Source organism: Sinocyclocheilus grahami, unplaced genomic scaffold, assembly GCF_001515645.1.
Source record: "Sinocyclocheilus grahami isolate Dianchi unplaced genomic scaffold, SAMN03320097.WGS_v1.1 scaffold730.1, whole genome shotgun sequence".
NCBI lineage: Eukaryota > Metazoa > Chordata > Actinopteri > Cypriniformes > Cyprinidae > Sinocyclocheilus > Sinocyclocheilus grahami.
In genome coordinates this window covers 637,921-657,919 of record NW_015505909.1, presented here as the reverse complement: position 1 = coordinate 657,919, position 19,999 = coordinate 637,921, and the positions used below count along the sequence as shown (strand labels likewise).

Here is a 19,999-nt window from a genome sequence, read left to right as displayed (position 1 = left end):
TGTGTGAGTGTGTGTGTGAGTGTGAGTGTGTGTGTGTGTGTGTGAGAGTGTGTGTGTGTGTGTGTGTGTGTGTGAGTGACCCTGGACCACAAAACCAATAATAAAGGTCAATTTTTTAGAATTGAAAACATTTCTGAAAGCTGAATACCTGAATAAACGATCTTTCCATTGATGTATGGTTTGTTAGGATAGGACAATATTTGAAAATCTGGAATACAGGATAATAGGGAAGCGTTGGATTTGGATATGTCTTGTTGCCTTCATACCTCCATATCTACCTGAGAATACTGAGCCAGTATAATATCAAGTCAGTGTTGTTAACTGAAACTAAAACTATTAAAAAACATTTTCAGTAACTGAAAGCTTGAAATAAAATAAATGTTAGATGAAATTTTTTAACTTTAAGTTGAAGTTCTAGAATTACTAAGAATAACCTAAATAAAAATAAAAAAGCTACATATCACACAATGATAATTCAAAGGGCTTTATATATAAAAGGTTTTTAAAATAATTATAAAATAATCAAAATAGTAAGAAATAAAATTAACAATAAAAAGGTAAAAAAATTCAGAATAAAGATTCTCGTAAAAATGATTCAAGTATATTTTTAAGAAGCGTAATCTAGAAAGGTGATAAATTTGTCACAGATAATTGTTTTAAAATAATTATGAGTGAGTCTTACAAAGCATGTTTCCTTTTAATGGGAAATATAGATATATATGTTTTTGTTTTTTTCAGAAATCTGAAACCTAGTTTGAAGACCATCAGGATTTTTTTTTTTTTAGGATTGTGAAATTGATTTTATGACAATTAAACAAAGTTCTCCATCAGTTTCATTACTGAAAATATAATAATAACCATAGCAATAACTGATTAATATAATTAAACAGCAAAGTATTATTATTATTATTTTCTTCATTTTGGTAGTGTTTGCTATGGAAGCCCGTTTCCGCCACTGAATAAAAAAAAATAAAATAAAGGTTATTCCAACTTTTTATCTCACAATTCTGACTTTATTTCTCAGAATTGCAACTTTTTTTCTCGCAATTGCGAGTTTATTTCACGCAATTATGAAAGAAAAAAAGTCAGAATTGTGCGATAAAAAGTCGCAGTTACCTTTTTTAATTTTTTTATTCAGTGGCGGAAATGGGCTTCCGTAATTCATAGTGCTGATGCTGATTCAGTCTACTGAGAATCATTGAGAAGAAATTAATAATAACATTAAATGCAACATTAAAATGTCTGGATGCCTGAATTTGGAGTGAAATGTACTTAATTGTCATGAAAATAAAGTCAGAATAAATAAATAAATAGTTCTTAATTAAACAGGTTCATTTATCTTTATGGACAATATTTGAAAATCTGGAATCTGAGGGTGCAAAAAAATCTAAATATTAAGAAAATAATCTTTAAAGTTGTTCAAATGAAGTTCTTAGCAATGCATATTACTAGTTTTGATATATTTACGGTAAGAAATTTACAAAATATCTTCATGGCACATGATCTTTACTTAATATCCTAATGATTTTTGTCATAAAAGAGAAATGTATAATTGTGACCCATACAATGTATTTTTGGCTATTGCTACAAATATCCCCCAACACTGCTACACTGCTTTTGTGCTCCAGGCTCACACACACACATGTATATACTGTATATATATATATATATATATGTATATATATATATATATATATATACACACAGTATTTATTTATTTCTTTTTTGGAAATATATTTTCAGGAAATATGTAAAAAAAAAAAAAAAAAAGTCTGAATTGGGAGATGTTATCTCATAATTCACAAAACAAATTACATACAAGTCTGACTTAATTGTTTAGTTAAGTTCTCACAATTTTGAGTTTACATCTGGCAATTTAGACTTTTATTATTTATTTATTTATTTTTATTTAGACATTTCTATGCATTTCATAATACATGATACTGACAGATCCATTCGTCCATGAAATTAGGCTCCCTTAAAAGAGATATAAACTCTTTTAAAAGAGAGAAAAAAAGAGAAAAGAAATTGGAAGATGTAAAGTTGAAAAAGTGAAAAATAAAGTCAAAATTGTGAGATGAAAAAAGTTGCAATACCTTTTTGTTTGTTTGTTTGTTGGAAATTGTGTTCCATGGTTTTCGAAGAATACATCTTTAAACAATATTGCAGAGATGTTTTTCTTACTCTACTGAAATATTTTTCCTTGCCTAAAGTTAGATTTAATTTTATTTATGCTAAAATCAAAAGTGGAACATGTGGCCAAGTATGGATATGGCCAAGTATGGTTACCCATACTAGGAATTAGTGCTCTGCATTTTAACCCATCCTAAGTGCACACACACAGCTGTGAACGCACACACACACCGTGAACACACACCCGGAGCAGTGGGCAGCATTTATGCTGCGGCGCCCGGGGAGCAGTTGGGGGTTCGGTGCCTTGCTCAAGGGCACCTCAGTCGTGGTATTGAAGGTGGGAGAGAGCGCTGTACATTCACTCCCCTCACCTACAATCCCTGCCGGTACGAGACTTGAACCCGCAACCTTTGGGTTACGAGACCATTAGGCCACGGCTTCCCCATCAAGAACAACTATTTGTTAGTGGACTAAGAAAAATGTACTTCATTCAGAATAAATATTCAAACGTTTTAAAGTGTTAATTCAGTGAAACCAAGTCATAATTTCTGCCAAAATAACATTGTCTTATCTAATGCTTCTTAAATTTCTTTCCAGACGTTGGTTCTGTAGACAGATGCCTACATTTTCTTTACAAAACTAAAATGTTATTTCAGTTCACATGGACATCTAATGAAGCAGTAAAGATAAACAGTGTTTGGGGGAAATGTTGATTACGTACAATCCTTCCACTAATCATGACTGAAAAGGAAAACAGCTGGTTATTAGTGGCTGAAGTGTTGGTCTTGTTTTCATGTTGGTGGTGTCCAGTATCGGGCTGAATGGCAGTATCTCGGTCCACGCGCTGGAGGGACCCAAAACAGGCATCTTACCGACCCTCAGAAGTGCCAGATCACCCGAGACCTACACCGTGCTGGATGTGGACCAGAACGCTTACCTGTTTGTCGGCGGCATGCTGGGCTCAGTGAAGGTGAGAGAGATCACTGCACTGCATTTTCTTCATTAGTATTTGAATCTGGTTTTTCAGTAAAAACATATTTAAAGCCAGACACTACAGGCAAAAGCATAGTTTTGTTTTGTTCTCATGCACGGGTCAATTTTGAGAATTTGCACTATTTTGCTTGCATAACGCGACTTATTTCAGAGTAGTGGAAATATAACATCCAAAATGCACATTTAAGTGTGCACTTTATTTATTTGTCTGTAGAGTTCCGTTTCAATTCGTATCTTTAAAGGCGGTGAGTTTTTCTCCACGTCAGCAGCACTTTACAGTTTTATTCCTGTATTCTGAAAGGTTTTACAGAGCGGTTTATTCATATATCATTCACAGTGATTTTTAGAACATTTTATTCGTATGGTCAAAATATTTATTTAATGTTTTTCTCTCTACTTTCTGATTTATGGAGTGATAAAAGGAGAAATCAGAAATTTGAACCCGACTCACCCAGTGTTCAGAATCCAGATGATGTCTCATTTGCATATTTAAATATTGCATTTCAAAAATCTTGTAATACAAACCAATTGTCTTTATGTATTGTGATTAATCAGCAGAAGTATGGTACGATCCATTAGTTAACATATTTAGCGTATTCAGCTGTAGTGTCTAAACCAAGATAAGTATGCTTAAAGTCACCTTCATTTCAATAGCACTTCATACAATACAGACGGATTCGAAACAGCTTTACAGTAATAAGAAAAATAAAGTCACAGAATCAATGATGCAAACTTCAAAATGATAAATGCAAAATATTAGCTGTAATGCAGCTCTCACTCATTTTTTCACATCAGTGTTGATTCAGTTCAGTTCAATAACTGTGTGGAGTTCATCCAATGAAACGAGTTCAGTTCAGCTGATAACAACAGTGACATTATTCAGCTCGAGTCAGTTCAGTGTTCAAATCAGTTCAACAGTGTCAGTGTTGCAAAATTCATTAATCGTGAAGTCATTTGCTTATCTGATAGTGCCATGAATATTAAGCATCCTTTAGACCTCAACTTAGCAAACCAAAGGTGACAGTGGCAGGGAATTATTGTGCAGTATTTTAGAGTAGTAAGTCTGAACTTTTCTAATCATGTGAGAAACATACAGATTTTCCTTGTGTGTGTGTGTGTGTGTGAGTGTAGAAAGCAGATGCTGTGAAAACCACCACGTTCTCAGGCTGTATGGGAGAGACGTCTCTAGATGGAAAACCCATCGGCCTCTGGAACTACAGAGAGAGAGACGGGGATTGTGCTGGTTGTGTGGTCAGGTGAGCGCGCACACACACACACACACACACACACACAGCTGTGAGTTCAGTGTGAGAGTGTGAGGATCTCAGTGTAATGCAACAGTGTCAGTGTTGCAAAATTCATTAATCGTGAAGTCATTTGCTTATCTGATAGTGCCATGAATATTAAGCATCCTTTAGACCTCAACTTAGCAAACCAAAGGTGACAGTGGCAGGGAATTATTGTGCAGTATTTTAGAGTAGTAAGTCTGAACTTTTCTAATCATGTGAGAAACATACAGATTTTCCTTGTGTGTGTGTGTGTGTGTGAGTGTAGAAAGCAGATGCTGTGAAAACCACCACGTTCTCAGGCTGTATGGGAGAGACGTCTCTAGATGGAAAACCCATCGGCCTCTGGAACTACAGAGAGAGAGACGGGGATTGTGCTGGTTGTGTGGTCAGGTGAGCGCGCACACACACACACACAGCTGTGAGTTCAGTGTGAGAGTGTGAGGATCTCAGTGTAATGCTGTGTGTGTGTGTGTGTGTGTGTAGTCCTCAGCCGGCGGATACTGAAGGCACGGTTCAGTTTGACGGAGAGGGTTACGCCGCCGTCAGCCGACCCACCCGATGGAACCCAAACGTTTCCACGGTCATGTTCAAGTTCCGCACGTTCTCCACAGACGCGCTCATGATGTACTTCACCACCAAGGACATGGTAACAGCCCCCACACATCTACACCATATTTTACAGTATCTACATGCGTTCTGCTGGATATATCTGTGCTCTGTCTGTCTGTCTGAGCAGAAAGACTTCACGAGTGCAGAGCTGAGGGATGGGAGGGTGAAAGTGAGTTATGATCTGGGCTCCGGCACCGGCTCCATCATCAGTGACAAGCGCTATAATGACGGCAAATGGAAGTCGTTCACCATGTCCCGCATGAAGAAAGAAGGTACAGATATGAGAACGGAGCAGCTCACCTTCAGCAGTGTGCCGAGCCGATCTCGAGATGTGTCTAGAATGGGTCGGAAAAATGAACATGCGATACTTACCCACCCTCATGCTGTGTTCACGTTGGTCTTTTGCAGGCTTTTGTAACATGTGCAATGTATTTAAACTCTACTGAAGTCATATGGTGAGCGTGGCAAAATTAAACATATTATTTTATCGACTGAAGATCATCACCCGGTCACAGCTCTTACAGTAGACGCATGTATTCAGATGTGCCATGTGAGCTCAGTGATGCCAAATGCTGTTGATTCAGCATTTGTGACGAGGCAAATTTAATGTGTCAGCACAAATAAGTGTCATTTCACTACTATTTATGTACTATTGTAGAATTTATTAACATTTTAGCTTTTATTTTTATATTTTTTTCATGGTAGGATTAGTAATTTTGTTTTGTGCTTTTGTCATTTTTATTATTCATTTTTATTTCATTGTTAGTTTTAGTCATTTTATTACTTATTTTATTTCAGTTAGTTGCCAAATAATAAAAAAAGATATATATATATTTTATTTCGGCTTTATTTCAATTGTTAATGAAATATATTTGAATAGCTTTTGTTTTAGTTAGCAATAACACCTAATGTCAAAGGAGATGTATAATTATACAAATGTACATTCATAGTATGAAAGACATTGAAGTTTCCCGAACACCGTACAATCTGCTGAGCAGCCCAGACTACACAGGACTGATCAAAGGCTGCTCCATTGAGGTACAGTAAGACAACACCTGCCTGTCTTTGTCATCCTCTCTCTTGACTAAAGGCAACATTTGCTCCATTTAAATATTCCTCCACAAGCACTCTCTCTTTTAAAGGGACAAGTCAAGAGACAAGAGAGTGTTTAGTCCTGAAATCAGAAGAGAATTTGCATTTCTGAGTCGTCGGTTGCCTCTGAATTTTTTTATGGGCTTATGAGTTCAAAACTAAAACTGTGTTAATATTACTTAAAGGGATAGTTCACCCAAAATTAACAAATCTGTCATCGTTTACTCACCCTCATGTTGTTGTAACCTGTATGATTTTACTTTTTGCATGCAACACAAAATAAAATATTTTAAAATTATTTTCATTTATTTATTTTGTCCGTACAATGACAGTCAATGGGGTCCAATGTTGTTAGAACCCCGTTTTTTAGAATATGTTCCACAGAAGAAAGTCAGTCATAACAGGTTAATAAAATGAGGGTGAGATTAAAAGATGACCTGTAGTTTCCAGATTCAGAATTCACATTTAAGGTGTGTAATTTATGTTCTAAAACCAAACATGAAGATCTCATCAGGCCAAAAGACCTTAATTTACTCATACACCGTTAATAGAAAACACTATAGAAAGATCCCTTGTTGACCCCTGGTCTGCTCATATCATCTTTAATAAATGTTTTTATTCTTCTGACTTCTGAATCCTCATCTCCTTAACACAAATGCATATGTGTTCAGTAGTTTGTCTTGAACAGGAAGCTTTAACTCTGGTACTGTTGAGGTTTACAGTGCTGATAGGTTGAATTATGATTATCAATACAAAAGAGTGCCATACTATATCATGAGTTGTGCATTAGTAACTATTTCCTACAGTGAATCATCATTGATCGCTGTGTGTTAAATTCTGATATTTAGTATCATTTTACAAAAAAATGACATTTCTGCATTACACTAATTTTGTAACAATAACACATGGATATCTTGTTTCTCTTCCCAAATCCTCACCCTTTTAGTCCACTTTTAATCCCTATATTTGCAACCTTTATTGTGGTAAAGTTGAAAAATGCTGTAGATCAGCATTTGATCTACTTGTCGAAACAATAGAAATCATCAATGATCCTTTTTTATTTGTATTTTTATTTATTTTTAATTCAGTAAATGTCAGTCAAGGCAACAAGTCAGTTGTTGGTGAATTAGAAATGACTGGTCTTTGTCGCATAAAGAAATGTTTTATGTCATGAGTTTCAGTTTTCAGGTTTTAGGGTTTCAATTTCTCTCCTCACATTCAGCTTTAACACAGTTCGTGCTTGTGTTTGTATAGCACATTTTCCACATGCCAGTAATTCAGTAGTTTTTATTCTTGTTCTGCGTTAAATTTAAAGAATTTGTTGTGGAGTGAGAAGAACGTCTCGGTTACGTATGTAACCCTTGTTCCCTGAAGGAGGGAACGGAGACATTACGTCAGTAGTGACTGATAAGTTGAAAAATGCTGTAGATCAGCATTTGATCTACTTGTCGAAACAATAGAAATCATCAATGATCCTTTTTTATTTGTATTTTTATTTATTTTTAATTCAGTAAATGTCAGTCAAGGCAACAAGTCAGTTGTTGGTGAATTAGAAATGACTGGTCTTTGTCGCATAAAGAAATGTTTTATGTCATGAGTTTCAGTTTTCAGGTTTTAGGGTTTCAATTTCTCTCCTCACATTCAGCTTTAACACAGTTCGTGCTTGTGTTTGTATAGCACATTTTCCACATGCCAGTAATTCAGTAGTTTTTATTCTTGTTCTGCGTTAAATTTAAAGAATTTGTTGTGGAGTGAGAGGAACGTCTCGGTTACATATGTAACCCTTGTTCCCTGAAGGAGGGAACGGAGACATTACGTCAGTAGTGACTGATGAATTGGGATCCCAATTCGTCAGTCACTACTGACGTAACGTCGAACGTGACTGACTGAAAGGGAACTAAAATACGTTTATAGTGTTTAGAATGTTTGTAAATGTTTCGTTTTATTTACTGATAAATATGTGACTTATACTTTGACACAGCTGTTTTTTGTTAGTTTTTTTGTCTCAACTATGCAGTTTTGACCTGGTGCAACTTTTAGATGCAGTACAGAGAGCCATTTGAAAAGTAAAAAAAAAAGGCATGATACAAAGTTTCCAGGACAGTTGCCATAGTTGAAGAAACACCCATGACCAGTCTGATGCCATCAGCTGATGAGCCACAGTAGGATTTTTGTTGAAACTCCAAACTAAACGCTGGCTTTCTCTGTCTGTCAGAACCTGCACACCGTGAGCTTCTCCAGGCCCGGTTGGTAAAAAAAATATCAACTTTTGTTTGCTGAAGGGCAGAGGCAATTACAAACCTGCCCGTATAATAAATCTCTTTTATGGGCTATGAGACCCTTGTAGCCCTGTGGATTCATTATGATCTCGTACTGAAGGCCACGGCTCCCTGGACTTCCACCATTACCCATAATCACCTTCCTAAACACTCAGACAGGCAAAAAGAATAGCACTGAACCATCTCACACAGTCTCCTGTGTGTCTGTGCTTGCAATCGGCTGGAAGAAAGCTGGATTTCTCAAAACTACGCAATGCAGCTAACACTCAGACTCAGTCATACCTACAGAAATGTTGTGTTTGTGGGGTTTAAAAGACAATGTACATTCAGCAACATTTTTTTAATCAGATGAGAACAAAATCTGAATTGAGCTGAATAACGACACTATGCAACATGGACAGTTATCGAATTGAACTAAATCAACACTGAACTAAATTGATCTGAATAATGACACTATTGTGTTCTGTAGTTCTCCTTTACAGCTTAAATTGAATTTGTTTCATAATTGATGAATTTTACAACATTAACACTGTTATTTTGTGTATTCGAACTATAGACCTGTTTCAAAATGGCCTTTTCTCTCAAAACTGCTGGACAAAGCTATTCTCATTCAGCTGTTTTTTTTCATCTTCATTTTTAAAGGCTCTTAATTATGTCTTGTTAACTGTAGACACTGGGGATGCTGCAATTCTGGGGATAATAGCATTTGAGACTATAGACCATAAAATTCTTATTGCACAGCTTGAACGCTTGGTAGGGATTCGAGGTATTGTTTTAAATTGATGTAAGTCCTATTTAACTAATAAAAGTTTTACAGTAACCTTAGGTGAATTTGTATCATCTTCAACCCCTTTTACATGTGGGGTTCCACAAGGATCTATTTTGGGACCTATTATGTTTTCACTATATATATATACGGTGTATGTTTGAAAGACTTAAAAACATGGTTGGTTGTGAATTATTTGCATTTAAACAAATGTAGACTTTTGTGTTTGGAGCCTATAATGCACCAGGTCCCCTAATATGTATTTAGGCCCTTTGTCCATATATGGACAATCTATGGTAAAAAAAAGAAAACCTGAGGTGCACTTTTTGTTGACTTACTCAAATTTGACAAACAGATCAATTCTGTTGTCAGATCAAGCATTTATTTTTTAGTTAAGAAAACTGGCAAACGTCAACTTTTGAGATTTTGAGAGAGTGATGCATGTTTTATTCCTGAGAAAATTATTTTTTTCTACAGAAAGGGGTCCAGCAGAAAATGTTTGGGAACCACTTTCCTAAAGGAATTATTCGGAATGCAACTAGTAATTTCTCATCTATTCCACTTCATTGGCGAAGAAAGTTTTTGAAATAATCAGTACTTCAGGACAGAAATGCTGTTTACGAAGTCCACACACATTTCCACTCATTTCTTATGTTTTCTTTGAAGCCGTTTGTTTGTCCCTGCTGGTCTACTGCTGTGATTTTTGATAAACCCGCCTCTAAGTGGAATGTAAAAACAATACGTCTGGCTGCATGAAACTGTTCAAAGCCTCCCCCCAAATCCGGATTTGATTTATAAAGAATTTTCCTCCGTTGTTTACTGATAAATAAGAGTACTGGGACTATGGGACTGCTGTGTACAGGACTGTTGTGAAGTTAAAATGCCAATCTGTGTAAAAGGGTTTATCAGCGTTAAACACATTTCAGTAATCTCATGACTGAATGAGAGTGTGAGGTGTGTGTGAGCACCTCTCCGGTCTGTCTGCGCGAGCGGCGCGGGATGTGGACAGGCGTCAGGCCTTGCGTCAGCTGCGTCATAGAGGTCAGTCCTCCTCTGCCGAACAGGATGATGCCGTTTTCACTCTTTGTGCTGAAGGAGAGAGAGATCTCTGAGCCTACGTCAAACGACACAGGTTTCAGCTCCATGTACCCGGGCCTGGAGAAGCTCACGGTGTGCAGGTTCTGACAGACAGAGAAAGCCAGCGTTTAGTTTGGAGTTTCAACAAAAATCCTACTGTGGCTCGTCAGCTGATGGCATCAGACTGGTCATGGGTGTTTCTTCAACTATTGTAACTGTCCTGGAAACGTTCGACGTTACGTCAGTAGTGACTGACGAATTGGGATCCCAATTCGTCAGTCACTACTGACGTAACGTCGAACGTTTCCAGGACAGTTACAATAGTTGAAGAAACACCCATGACCAGTCTGATGCCATCAGCTGACGAGCCACAGTAGGATTTATGTTGAAACTCCAAACTAAACGCTGGCTGTTTCTCATGCAAACTGTGCTTTGTTTTGAACTAAACTGCCAGTGTGAAATCTGCTTTAGTTAATGGTCAAACAAACAGATCTGGTTGAGCGAGTGCTGCTGTGTCGATGTTTTGAAAGCGTCACAGTGTTTCACTTGTCTGGGTCTTTACTGTCTGACTGTCTGTGATCTCACTGTCTCTTTTACGTTTGCTTAGCAATCATCGCCATAGTGAACATCGACACTAATGAGGACGAGCAGTTGCGGATGGCGTCTCCAGGTGGAGCGACAGGCCTCAACCTGAGGGAGGATGAGAGGATGTATTTTGGCGGTGTACCCAAGACTGGAAACTACAGGTGTGCAAATGTGTATTCAAAGATAGGCTTATTAGATGAATTCCTCCTGTATTTAATCTCACGTCTGACTCTGTTATTGTCTTCTCGCATCATTGACAAACTATTTTTCTGTTTAACACTGTAAAGCTGCTTTGACACGACCAGTATTGTATAAAGCGCTATATAAATAAAGGTGACTTGACTTGACGTCTGCTTTTCCTCAGGTCAGAGGTGGTTTTGAAGAGGTTCTCTGGCTGTATGAAAGACATTGAAGTTTCCCGAACACCGTACAATCTGCTGAGCAGCCCAGACTACACAGGACTGATCAAAGGCTGCTCCATTGAGGTACAGTAAGACAACACCTGCCTGTCTTTGTCATCCTCTCTCTTGACTAAAGGCAACATTTGCTCCATTTAAATATTCCTCCACAAGCACTCTCTCTTTTAAAGGGACAAGTCAAGAGACAAGAGAGTGTTTAGTCCTGAAATCAGAAGAGAATTTGCATTTCTGAGTCGTCGGTTCCCTCTGAATTTTTCTCTGGGTTTTTATGGGCTTATGAGTTAAAAACAAAAACGGTGTTAATATTACTTAAAGGGATAGTTCACCCCAAATTAACAAATCTGTCATCGTTTACTCACCCTCATGTCGTTGTAACCTGTATGATTTTACTTTTTGTGTTCTACACAAAAGAAAATATTTTTAAATTATTTTTATTTATTTATTTTGTCCGTACAATGACAGTCAATGGGGTTAGAACCCCGTTTTTTAGAATATTTAAGGTGTGTAATTTATGTTCTAAAACCAAACATGAAGATCTCATCAGGCCAAAAGACCTTAATTTACTCATACACCGTTAATAGAAAACACTATAGAAACATCCCTTGTTGACCCCTGGTCTGCTCATATCATCTTTAATAAATGTTTTTATTCTTCTGACTTCTGAATCCTCATCTCCTTAACACAAATGCATATGTGTTCAGTAGTTTGTCTTGAACAGGAAGCTTTAACTCTGGTACTGTTGAGGTTTACAGTGCTGATAGGTTGAATTATGATTATCAATACAAAAGAGTGCCATACTATATCATGAGTTGTGCATTAGTAACTATTTCCTACAGTGAATCATCATTGATCGCTGTGTGTTAAATTCTGATATTTAGTATCATTTTACAAAAAAATGACATTTCTGCATTACACTAATTTTGTAACAATAACACATGGATATCTTGTTTCTCTTCCCAAATCCTCACCCTTTTAGTCCACTTTTAATCCCTATATTTGCAACCTTTATTGTGGTAAAGTTGAAAAATGCTGTAGATCAGCATTTGATCTACTTGTCGAAACAATAGAAATCATCAATGATCCTTTTTTATTTGTATTTTTATTTATTTTTAATTCAGTAAATGTCAGTCAAGGCAACAAGTCAGTTGTTGGTGAATTAGAAATGACTGGTCTTTGTCGCATAAAGAAATGTTTTATGTCATGAGTTTCAGTTTTCAGGTTTTAGGGTTTCAATTTCTCTCCTCACATTCAGCTTTAACACAGTTCGTGCTTGTGTTTGTATAGCACATTTTCCACATGCCAGTAATTCAGTAGTTTTTATTCTTGTTCTGCGTTAAATTTAAAGAATTTGTTGTGGAGTGAGAAGAACGTCTCGGTTACGTATGTAACCCTTGTTCCCTGAAGGAGGGAACGGAGACATTACGTCAGTAGTGACTGATGAATTGGGATCCCAATTCGTCAGTCACTACTGACGTAACGTCGAACGTGACTGACTGAAAGGGAACTAAAATACGTTTATAGTGTTTAGAATGTTTGTAAATGTTTCGTTTTATTTACTGATAAATATGTGACTTATACTTTGACACAGCTGTTTTTTGTTAGTTTTTTTGTCTCAACTATGCAGTTTTGACCTGGTGCAACTTTTAGATGCAGTACAGAGAGCCATTTGAAAAGTAAAAAAAAAAGGCATGATACAAAGTTTCCAGGACAGTTGCCATAGTTGAAGAAACACCCATGACCAGTCTGATGCCATCAGCTGATGAGCCACAGTAGGATTTTTGTTGAAACTCCAAACTAAACGCTGGCTTTCTCTGTCTGTCAGAACCTGCACACCGTGAGCTTCTCCAGGCCCGGGTACATGGAGCTGAAACCTGTGTCGTTTGACGTAGGCTCAGAGATCTCTCTCTCCTTCAGCACAAAGAGTGAAAACGGCATCATCCTGTTCGGCAGAGGAGGACTGACCTCTATGACGCAGCTGACGCAAGGCCTGACGCCTGTCCACATCCCGCGCCGCTCGCGCAGACAGACCGGAGAGGTGCTCACGTGCACCTCACACTCTTATTCAGTCATGAGATTATGAAATATGTTTAATGCTGATAAACCCCTTTTACATAGATTGACATTCCAACTGCACAGCAGTCCTGTACACAACAGTCCTATAGTCCCAGTAGTCTTCTTTTTTTTTATCAGTAAACAATGGAGGAAAATTCTTTATGAATCAAATCCGGATTTTGTGGGGAGGCTTTGAACAGTTTCGTGCAGTGATAAACCCCTTTTACATAGATTGACATTCCAACTGCACAGCAGTCCTGTACACAACAGTCCTATAGTCCCAGTAGTCTTCTTTTTTTTTTTATCAGTAAACAATGGAGGAAAATTCTTTATGAATCAAATCCGGATTTTGTGGGGAGGCTTTGAACATGTTTCGTGCAGCCGGACTTGAACTACAGAACACAATAGTGTCATTATTCAGATCAATTTAGTTCAGTGTTGATTTAGTTCAATTCGATAACTGTCCATGTTGCATAGTGTCATTATTCAGCTCAATTCAGATTTTGTTCTCATCTGATTAAAAAAATGTTGCTGAATGTACATTGTCTTTTAAACCCCACAAACACAACGTTTCTGTAGGTATGACTGAGTCTGAGTGTTAGCTGCATTGCGTAGTTTTGAGAAATCCAGCTTTCTTCCAGCCGATTGCAAGCACAGACACACAGGAGACTGTGTGAGATGGTTCAGTGCTATTCTTTTTGCCTGTCTGAGTGTTTAGGAAGGTGATTATGGGTAATGGTGGAAGTCCAGGGAGCCGTGGCCTTCAGTACGAGATCATAATGAATCCACAGGGTTACAGGGGTCTCATAGCCCATAAAAGAGATTTATTATACGGTTTCGTGCAGCCGGACTTACTGTTTTTACATTCCACTTAGAGGCAGGCTTATCAAAAATCACAGCAGTAGACCAGCAGGGACAAACAAACGGCTTCAAAGAAAACATAAGAAATGAGTGGAAATGTGTGTGGACTTCGTAAACAGCATTTCTGTCCTGAAGTACTGATTATTTCAAAAACTTTCTTCGCCAATGAAGTGGAATAGATGAGAAATTACTAGTTGCATTCCGAATAATTCCTTTAGGAAAGTGGTTCCCAAACATTTTCTGCTGGACCCCTTTCTGTAGAAAAAAATAATTTTCTCAGGAATAAAACATGCATCACTCTCTCAAAATCTCAAAAGTTGACGTTTGCCAGTTTTCTTAACTAAAAAATAAATGCTTGATCTGACAACAGAATTGATCTGTTTGTCAAATTTGAGTAAGTCAACAAAAAGTGCACCTCAGGTTTTCTTTTTTTTACCATAGATTGTCCATATATGGACAAAGGGCCTAAATACATATTAGGGGACCTGGTGCATTATAGGCTCCAAACACAAAAGTCTACATTTGTTTAAATGCAAATAATTCACAACCAACCATGTTTTTAAGTCTTTCAAACATACACCGTATATATATATAGTGAAAACATAATAGGTCCCAAAATAGATCCTTGTGGAACCCCACATGTAAAAGGGGTTGAAGATGATACAAATTCACCTAAGGTTACTGTAAAACTTTTATTAGTTAAATAGGACTTACATCAATTTAAAACAATACCTCGAATCCCTACCAAGCGTTCAAGCTGTGCAATAAGAATTTTATGGTCTATAGTCTCAAATGCTATTATCCCCAGAATTGCAGCATCCCCAGTGTCTACAGTTAACAAGACATAATTAAGAGCCTTTAAAAATGAAGATGAAAAAAAACAGCTGAATGAGAATAGCTTTGTCCAGCAGTTTTGAGAGAAAAGGCCATTTTGAAACAGGTCTATAGTTCGAATACACAAAATAACAGTGTTAATGTTGTAAAATTCATCAATTATGAAACAAATTCAATTTAAGCTGTAAAGGAGAACTACAGAACACAATAGTGTCATTATTCAGATCAATTTAGTTCAGTGTTGATTTAGTTCAATTCGATAACTGTCCATGTTGCATAGTGTCATTATTCAGCTCAATTCAGATTTTGTTCTCATCTGATTAAAAAAATGTTGCTGAATGTACATTGTCTTTTAAACCCCACAAACACAACGTTTCTGTAGGTATGACTGAGTCTGAGTGTTAGCTGCATTGCGTAGTTTTGAGAAATCCAGCTTTCTTCCAGCCGATTGCAAGCACAGACACACAGGAGACTGTGTGAGATGGTTCAGTGCTATTCTTTTTGCCTGTCTGAGTGTTTAGGAAGGTGATTATGGGTAATGGTGGAAGTCCAGGGAGCCGTGGCCTTCAGTACGAAATCATAATGAATCCACAGGGCTACAAGGGTCTCATAGCCCATAAAAGAGATTTATTATCCAGGCAGGTTTCTAATTGCCTCTGCCCTTCAGCAAACAAAAGTTGATCTTTTTTTGTTACCAGGTGGACTAAAGGCTAGGGGCACGGTGATCATTTTAATTAAAATATGACTTTCTACATCTTTGTCAGTAACGTCTTCATCATCCTTCTCTCTCGCCAGCTCAGGGGCAGCACATCAATTATGCTGCGTATTCGTAGTAAGCAGTCGCCTCTCTCACCTCCCCATGATACTCCGTTTGTAAAAATAGATTTACAAGCTGCATTTTTGATGGATCACGTCCAATTTGCAATAACCCTCCTGGGAGAGGGTGGCGGACCGCCACCTTTTGAAAATCATTATTGCTCGTAAATTAAGTGGGTGTCATTTTGCGGGAGTGCGGCTTCGGAGAGGCCAAGGGTTTTCTCCGCCGCTCCTCATTCATTCCTCCAATTTACGGCGTGTCCAGGGTCACCTGCGTTGCGTGTGTGTCGCCGTCGGCTTGGAGAGGATCCTGCCCTTGCATCGCTTTCCTCAATTACAGTACAGCGTGGAGAGCATGAGTGTGTGCTCTCAGAGCCGTCTGTCTGATTACCGGCCCTCAGCTCAGCTCACTCCCCCCAAATATATTACTGTGAGCCATTCTGAACCTCAGTACGTCTCAGTGTAACATTCTTATCAAAAATACTTAGCTTTTTATCTTTAGACTAAATTTTCATATATTATAAAGAAACTTTAAATGTTTTATCTTAGCTTGCAAAGCTCACCATTAAAATGCTTGGGTGTTCTTTTGAGTGGTTTAGGGTTTTACGCAGTTGCTAATCTTTTTGCCATGGCATTGTCATGTGGTTGCTAGGGTGTTGTGTGTGTTTTTAGCACAGTCAGTTAACAAAGAAGTTGTTAGGGCGTTGTAAGGTTGTTGGTTATGTGTTCTAGCTGGTTTCTATGTAGTTGCTGGGGTATTCTGAGTGATTTAGCATGTTACATAGTTGCTACTCTGTTGCCAGGGCATTGTCATGTGGTTGTTAGGGTGTTGTGTTTTTGGCAATGTAGGTTAACAAAGAAGTTGTTAGGGCGTTGCTAGGTGGTTCTTTACGTGTTCTGGCTGGTTGCTAAAGCATTTCTAGGTGGTTGCTGGGGTATTCTGAGTGGTTTCTAGAGCATTACTATGCAGTTGCTAAGGTGTTCTGAGTGTTTGCTAAAATGTTGCTATACGGTTACTAAAGTTATCTTAGTGATGTTTCACATTGCTAGGGTGTTCTGGGTGGTGGATCAGGTGTTCTTAGTGGTTTCAGTACATTGCTATGTAGTTGCTTGAGTGTTGTGAGTGGTTGCTAGGGTGTTGCTAAGGTGTTCTGAGTGTTTGCTAAAATGTTGCTATACGGTTACTAAAGTTATCTTAGTGATGTTTCACATTGCTAGGGTGTTCTGGGTGGTGGATCAGGTGTTCTTAGTGGTTTCAGTACATTGCTATGTAGTTGCTTGAGTGTTGTGAGTGGTTGCTAGGGTGTTGCTAAGGTGTTCTGAGTGTTTTGAGCATAGTTGGTTAACCAAATAGTTGTTAGGTGGTTGTTTACGTATTCTAGTTGGTTTCTAAGGCTTTTCTAGGTTGTAGCTGGAGTATTCTAAGTAGTTTAGAGTGTTACACAGTTGCTACTCTGTTGCCAGGGCATCGTTATGTTGCCAGTGTTGCTATGTGGTTGCTATAGTATTCTGAGTGTTTTTTTATCATGGTGGTTTGTATTGAGTGGTTTGTTTTAGAAAGGTGTTCTGAGTGTTTTGAGCATAGTTGGTTAACCAAATAGTTGTTAGGTGGTTGTTTACGTATTCTAGTTGGTTTCTAAGGCTTTTCTAGGTTTTTAGCTGGAGTATTCTAAGTAGTTTAGAGTGTTACACACTTGCTACTCTGTTGCCAGGGCATCGTTATGTTGCCAGTGTTGCTATGTGGTTGCTATAGTATTTTGAGTGTTTTTTTATCATGGTGGTTTGTATTGAGTGGTTTGTTTTAGGGCGTTGCTAGGTGGTTGCTTTACAATTGCATTAGTGTTTTAAGTGTTACTTATCATGTTGGTATGTAGTGAGTGGTTTGCTCTAGGCAGTGGCGGCTCGTGGATATTAAAATAGAGGAGGCACACTAAATTGTAGTCCCCTCCCTGAGGCGTAAACTGCTTAATAAAAGCCTGCTTTTGGCTATGTTTATGTAGGAAAACGACATTGTACGTATACAGCAAAACAATATATTTAAAATTGTACTTTCCTATTACTTGCAGAAAAAATCCATCCTCCTGTCCTTCTTAGCAGCAAATGTGTCTATGACTCTGTCGTAGAATACACCTGTCATCTTTAATTCGTCAATTAAGGCTGACTCCAGAGAAATTGTTGCCAAGTGTGACAGTCTTTCTTGTCCACAGTTACTGCGAAGATATGTTTTCACCCTCTTCAGGCCAGAGAAAGACCATTCAGCAGACACAGTTGTTACAGGAATTGTTAGCATCAACTTAAGCAGTCTGAACAGTTCTGGCAGGGTGCTATGCAAATCGTCCTGTATGATCATCTGAAGCAAGTCGCTCAATGCTTTATGGAAACGCTTCTCTTCATAGACCACAAGCAGTTAATTTTTCAACCTCCAACTGTCAAAGAAGGTGTACACTTTTTAAAAAGAGGCGCCAGTTCTGCATCAGGAAACCCCTTTGGTTTAGCAAACTCCGCAAATGCTGAGAAGTTCTGAAGTCGAAATAAATTCAGACTTTTCATATCACTAAATCTCTCTGTCATCTGACATATAACGGCATCCATAATTTCATAGAACAGAGATCGATAAGAGTCAGTGACGCTTGGATCTTCACCCTGCTCGCAGCAGTGAGATCCTTCCTCATAGTCTCGCCAGCCGCGGCGGCACCGCTTCCTTCGACCATCCTCGTGCCCAACAGCACGGACAGTGTTGTCATACACTTCTTGGAATGTTTTGTCAGTACGAAGTGCTTTCGGTGATTTAAGGGTCGAATCTATGTAGTCAAACGACTGTCTCAAATCAAGCGATCTAGCTTTGAGAACCTGGAACAAAACATCGGTATGTCCAAAAATCATCAAGCAGAAACATGAACTTGAAATCCTGCAATTTCTGTTTGAGTGCCATGGCCTGAGCGATCCCAGCCTGGTTCCGTCATGATTCGGTCAAAGACAATGTTCAGACTCTGGCGGGCTTCACATACTGCATTCACGGCGCGGCTTTTAAAGTTCCACCGAGTAGCCGAGCCTCCGGGAATTCAAACTGAATTGTCAGCCTCAGTCAGTAAAGCGGTCCTTTTGGGTGATCGAGAGAAAAAAATTGTGGAAACCGTCCAAAAAACATATTTGCATCTTGAATATTCTTCGTCCCCTGCGCCAACACTAAATGTAACCTATGGCCGTAACAGTGCACAAAAACTGCATGTGGGCACTGTTCTTTCTCACGGGCCCTCACACCCCCTCGCTGCCCACTCATACTACTTGCGCCATCGTATGTTTGACAAATTAACTTGGCCTCTGGGTTGTACTTCTGAATTACTTTCATTAACGCTTCAGAAAGTGATTCGGTGTCTCTGTCGGCGCTAACGTCGTGGAAACCCAGAAATCTCTCGTAAATAGCGCCACTGACATTCACATAATGGAGAATGACAGCTGGCATTTACATGAGACATCGGTAGTGTCATCTGCTTGTCTGGCAAAGAAATCAGTTGACTGAATTTCTTAATCTATTTCATTATTTACAACAGTGGCTATACTGTCAATTATGTCATTTTGAATTGATTTTGAAGTACCTTTGAAAACGGTGGATGTTTTCAGATGCTCTGCAAGTGCTGGGTCAAACTCTGAAAAGGTTTCTAGAAGTTGTACAAAATTCCCTTTGTTTTTACTTGTAGCAGATTCATCGTGACCACGAAATGCGTGTTCTTGTTGGCCCAAATTTAGAACCGCAATGATCAGTTTGCGCAAAAGATCACGTTTTTTCGCCACCTGCTCGTTATGCCGCAGTACCCCAATGGCAGCGGCCTGGCCGAGTGCCTCATCGATTCTTACCCGCCCGAGCAACTTCAGCTTAAGAGCAGAAGATATGTGGCTCCTCATCGATTCTTACCTGCCCGAACAACTTCATCTTAAGAGCGGAAGATATGTGGTTTCGAGACTTTGCATGTCTTTCCATAGCTCTTGCTAAATTCTTCATATTGTTGAAACAAGTCGTAATCCATGGATTGAATCCTCCAGTTGATTCGTCAAATAGAAGACAAAGCCAGCAGAAGCGTTTGTTCAAGTTCACTGAGCCTGTTAGCCGCTCGGTTTTGCTAAATAATTCGTTTCTAAAACTGCATAATTCCATTCGGCTGCATAATGAAGATTGTTTTATGTCCAGATTAGGCA

General features: G+C 38.4%; 1 protein-coding gene across 1 annotated transcript in view; it reads left to right on the top strand.

The window, feature by feature from the left end:
• The window catches only part of lama2 (laminin, alpha 2), a gene marked incomplete at its 5' end in the record, with an annotated part of 106,098 nt that overhangs the window by 77,705 nt on the left and 8,394 nt on the right, over positions 1-19,999 (top strand). The window contains 7 exons of the mRNA XM_016244669.1: positions 2,944-3,103; positions 4,258-4,382; positions 4,899-5,061; positions 5,152-5,296; positions 10,846-10,984; positions 11,188-11,308; positions 13,065-13,277. Coding sequence (XP_016100155.1) covers positions 2,944-3,103; positions 4,258-4,382; positions 4,899-5,061; positions 5,152-5,296; positions 10,846-10,984; positions 11,188-11,308; positions 13,065-13,277 — 1,066 coding nt within the window. The remainder of the gene's footprint in view (positions 1-2,943; positions 3,104-4,257; positions 4,383-4,898; positions 5,062-5,151; positions 5,297-10,845; positions 10,985-11,187; positions 11,309-13,064; positions 13,278-19,999) is intronic.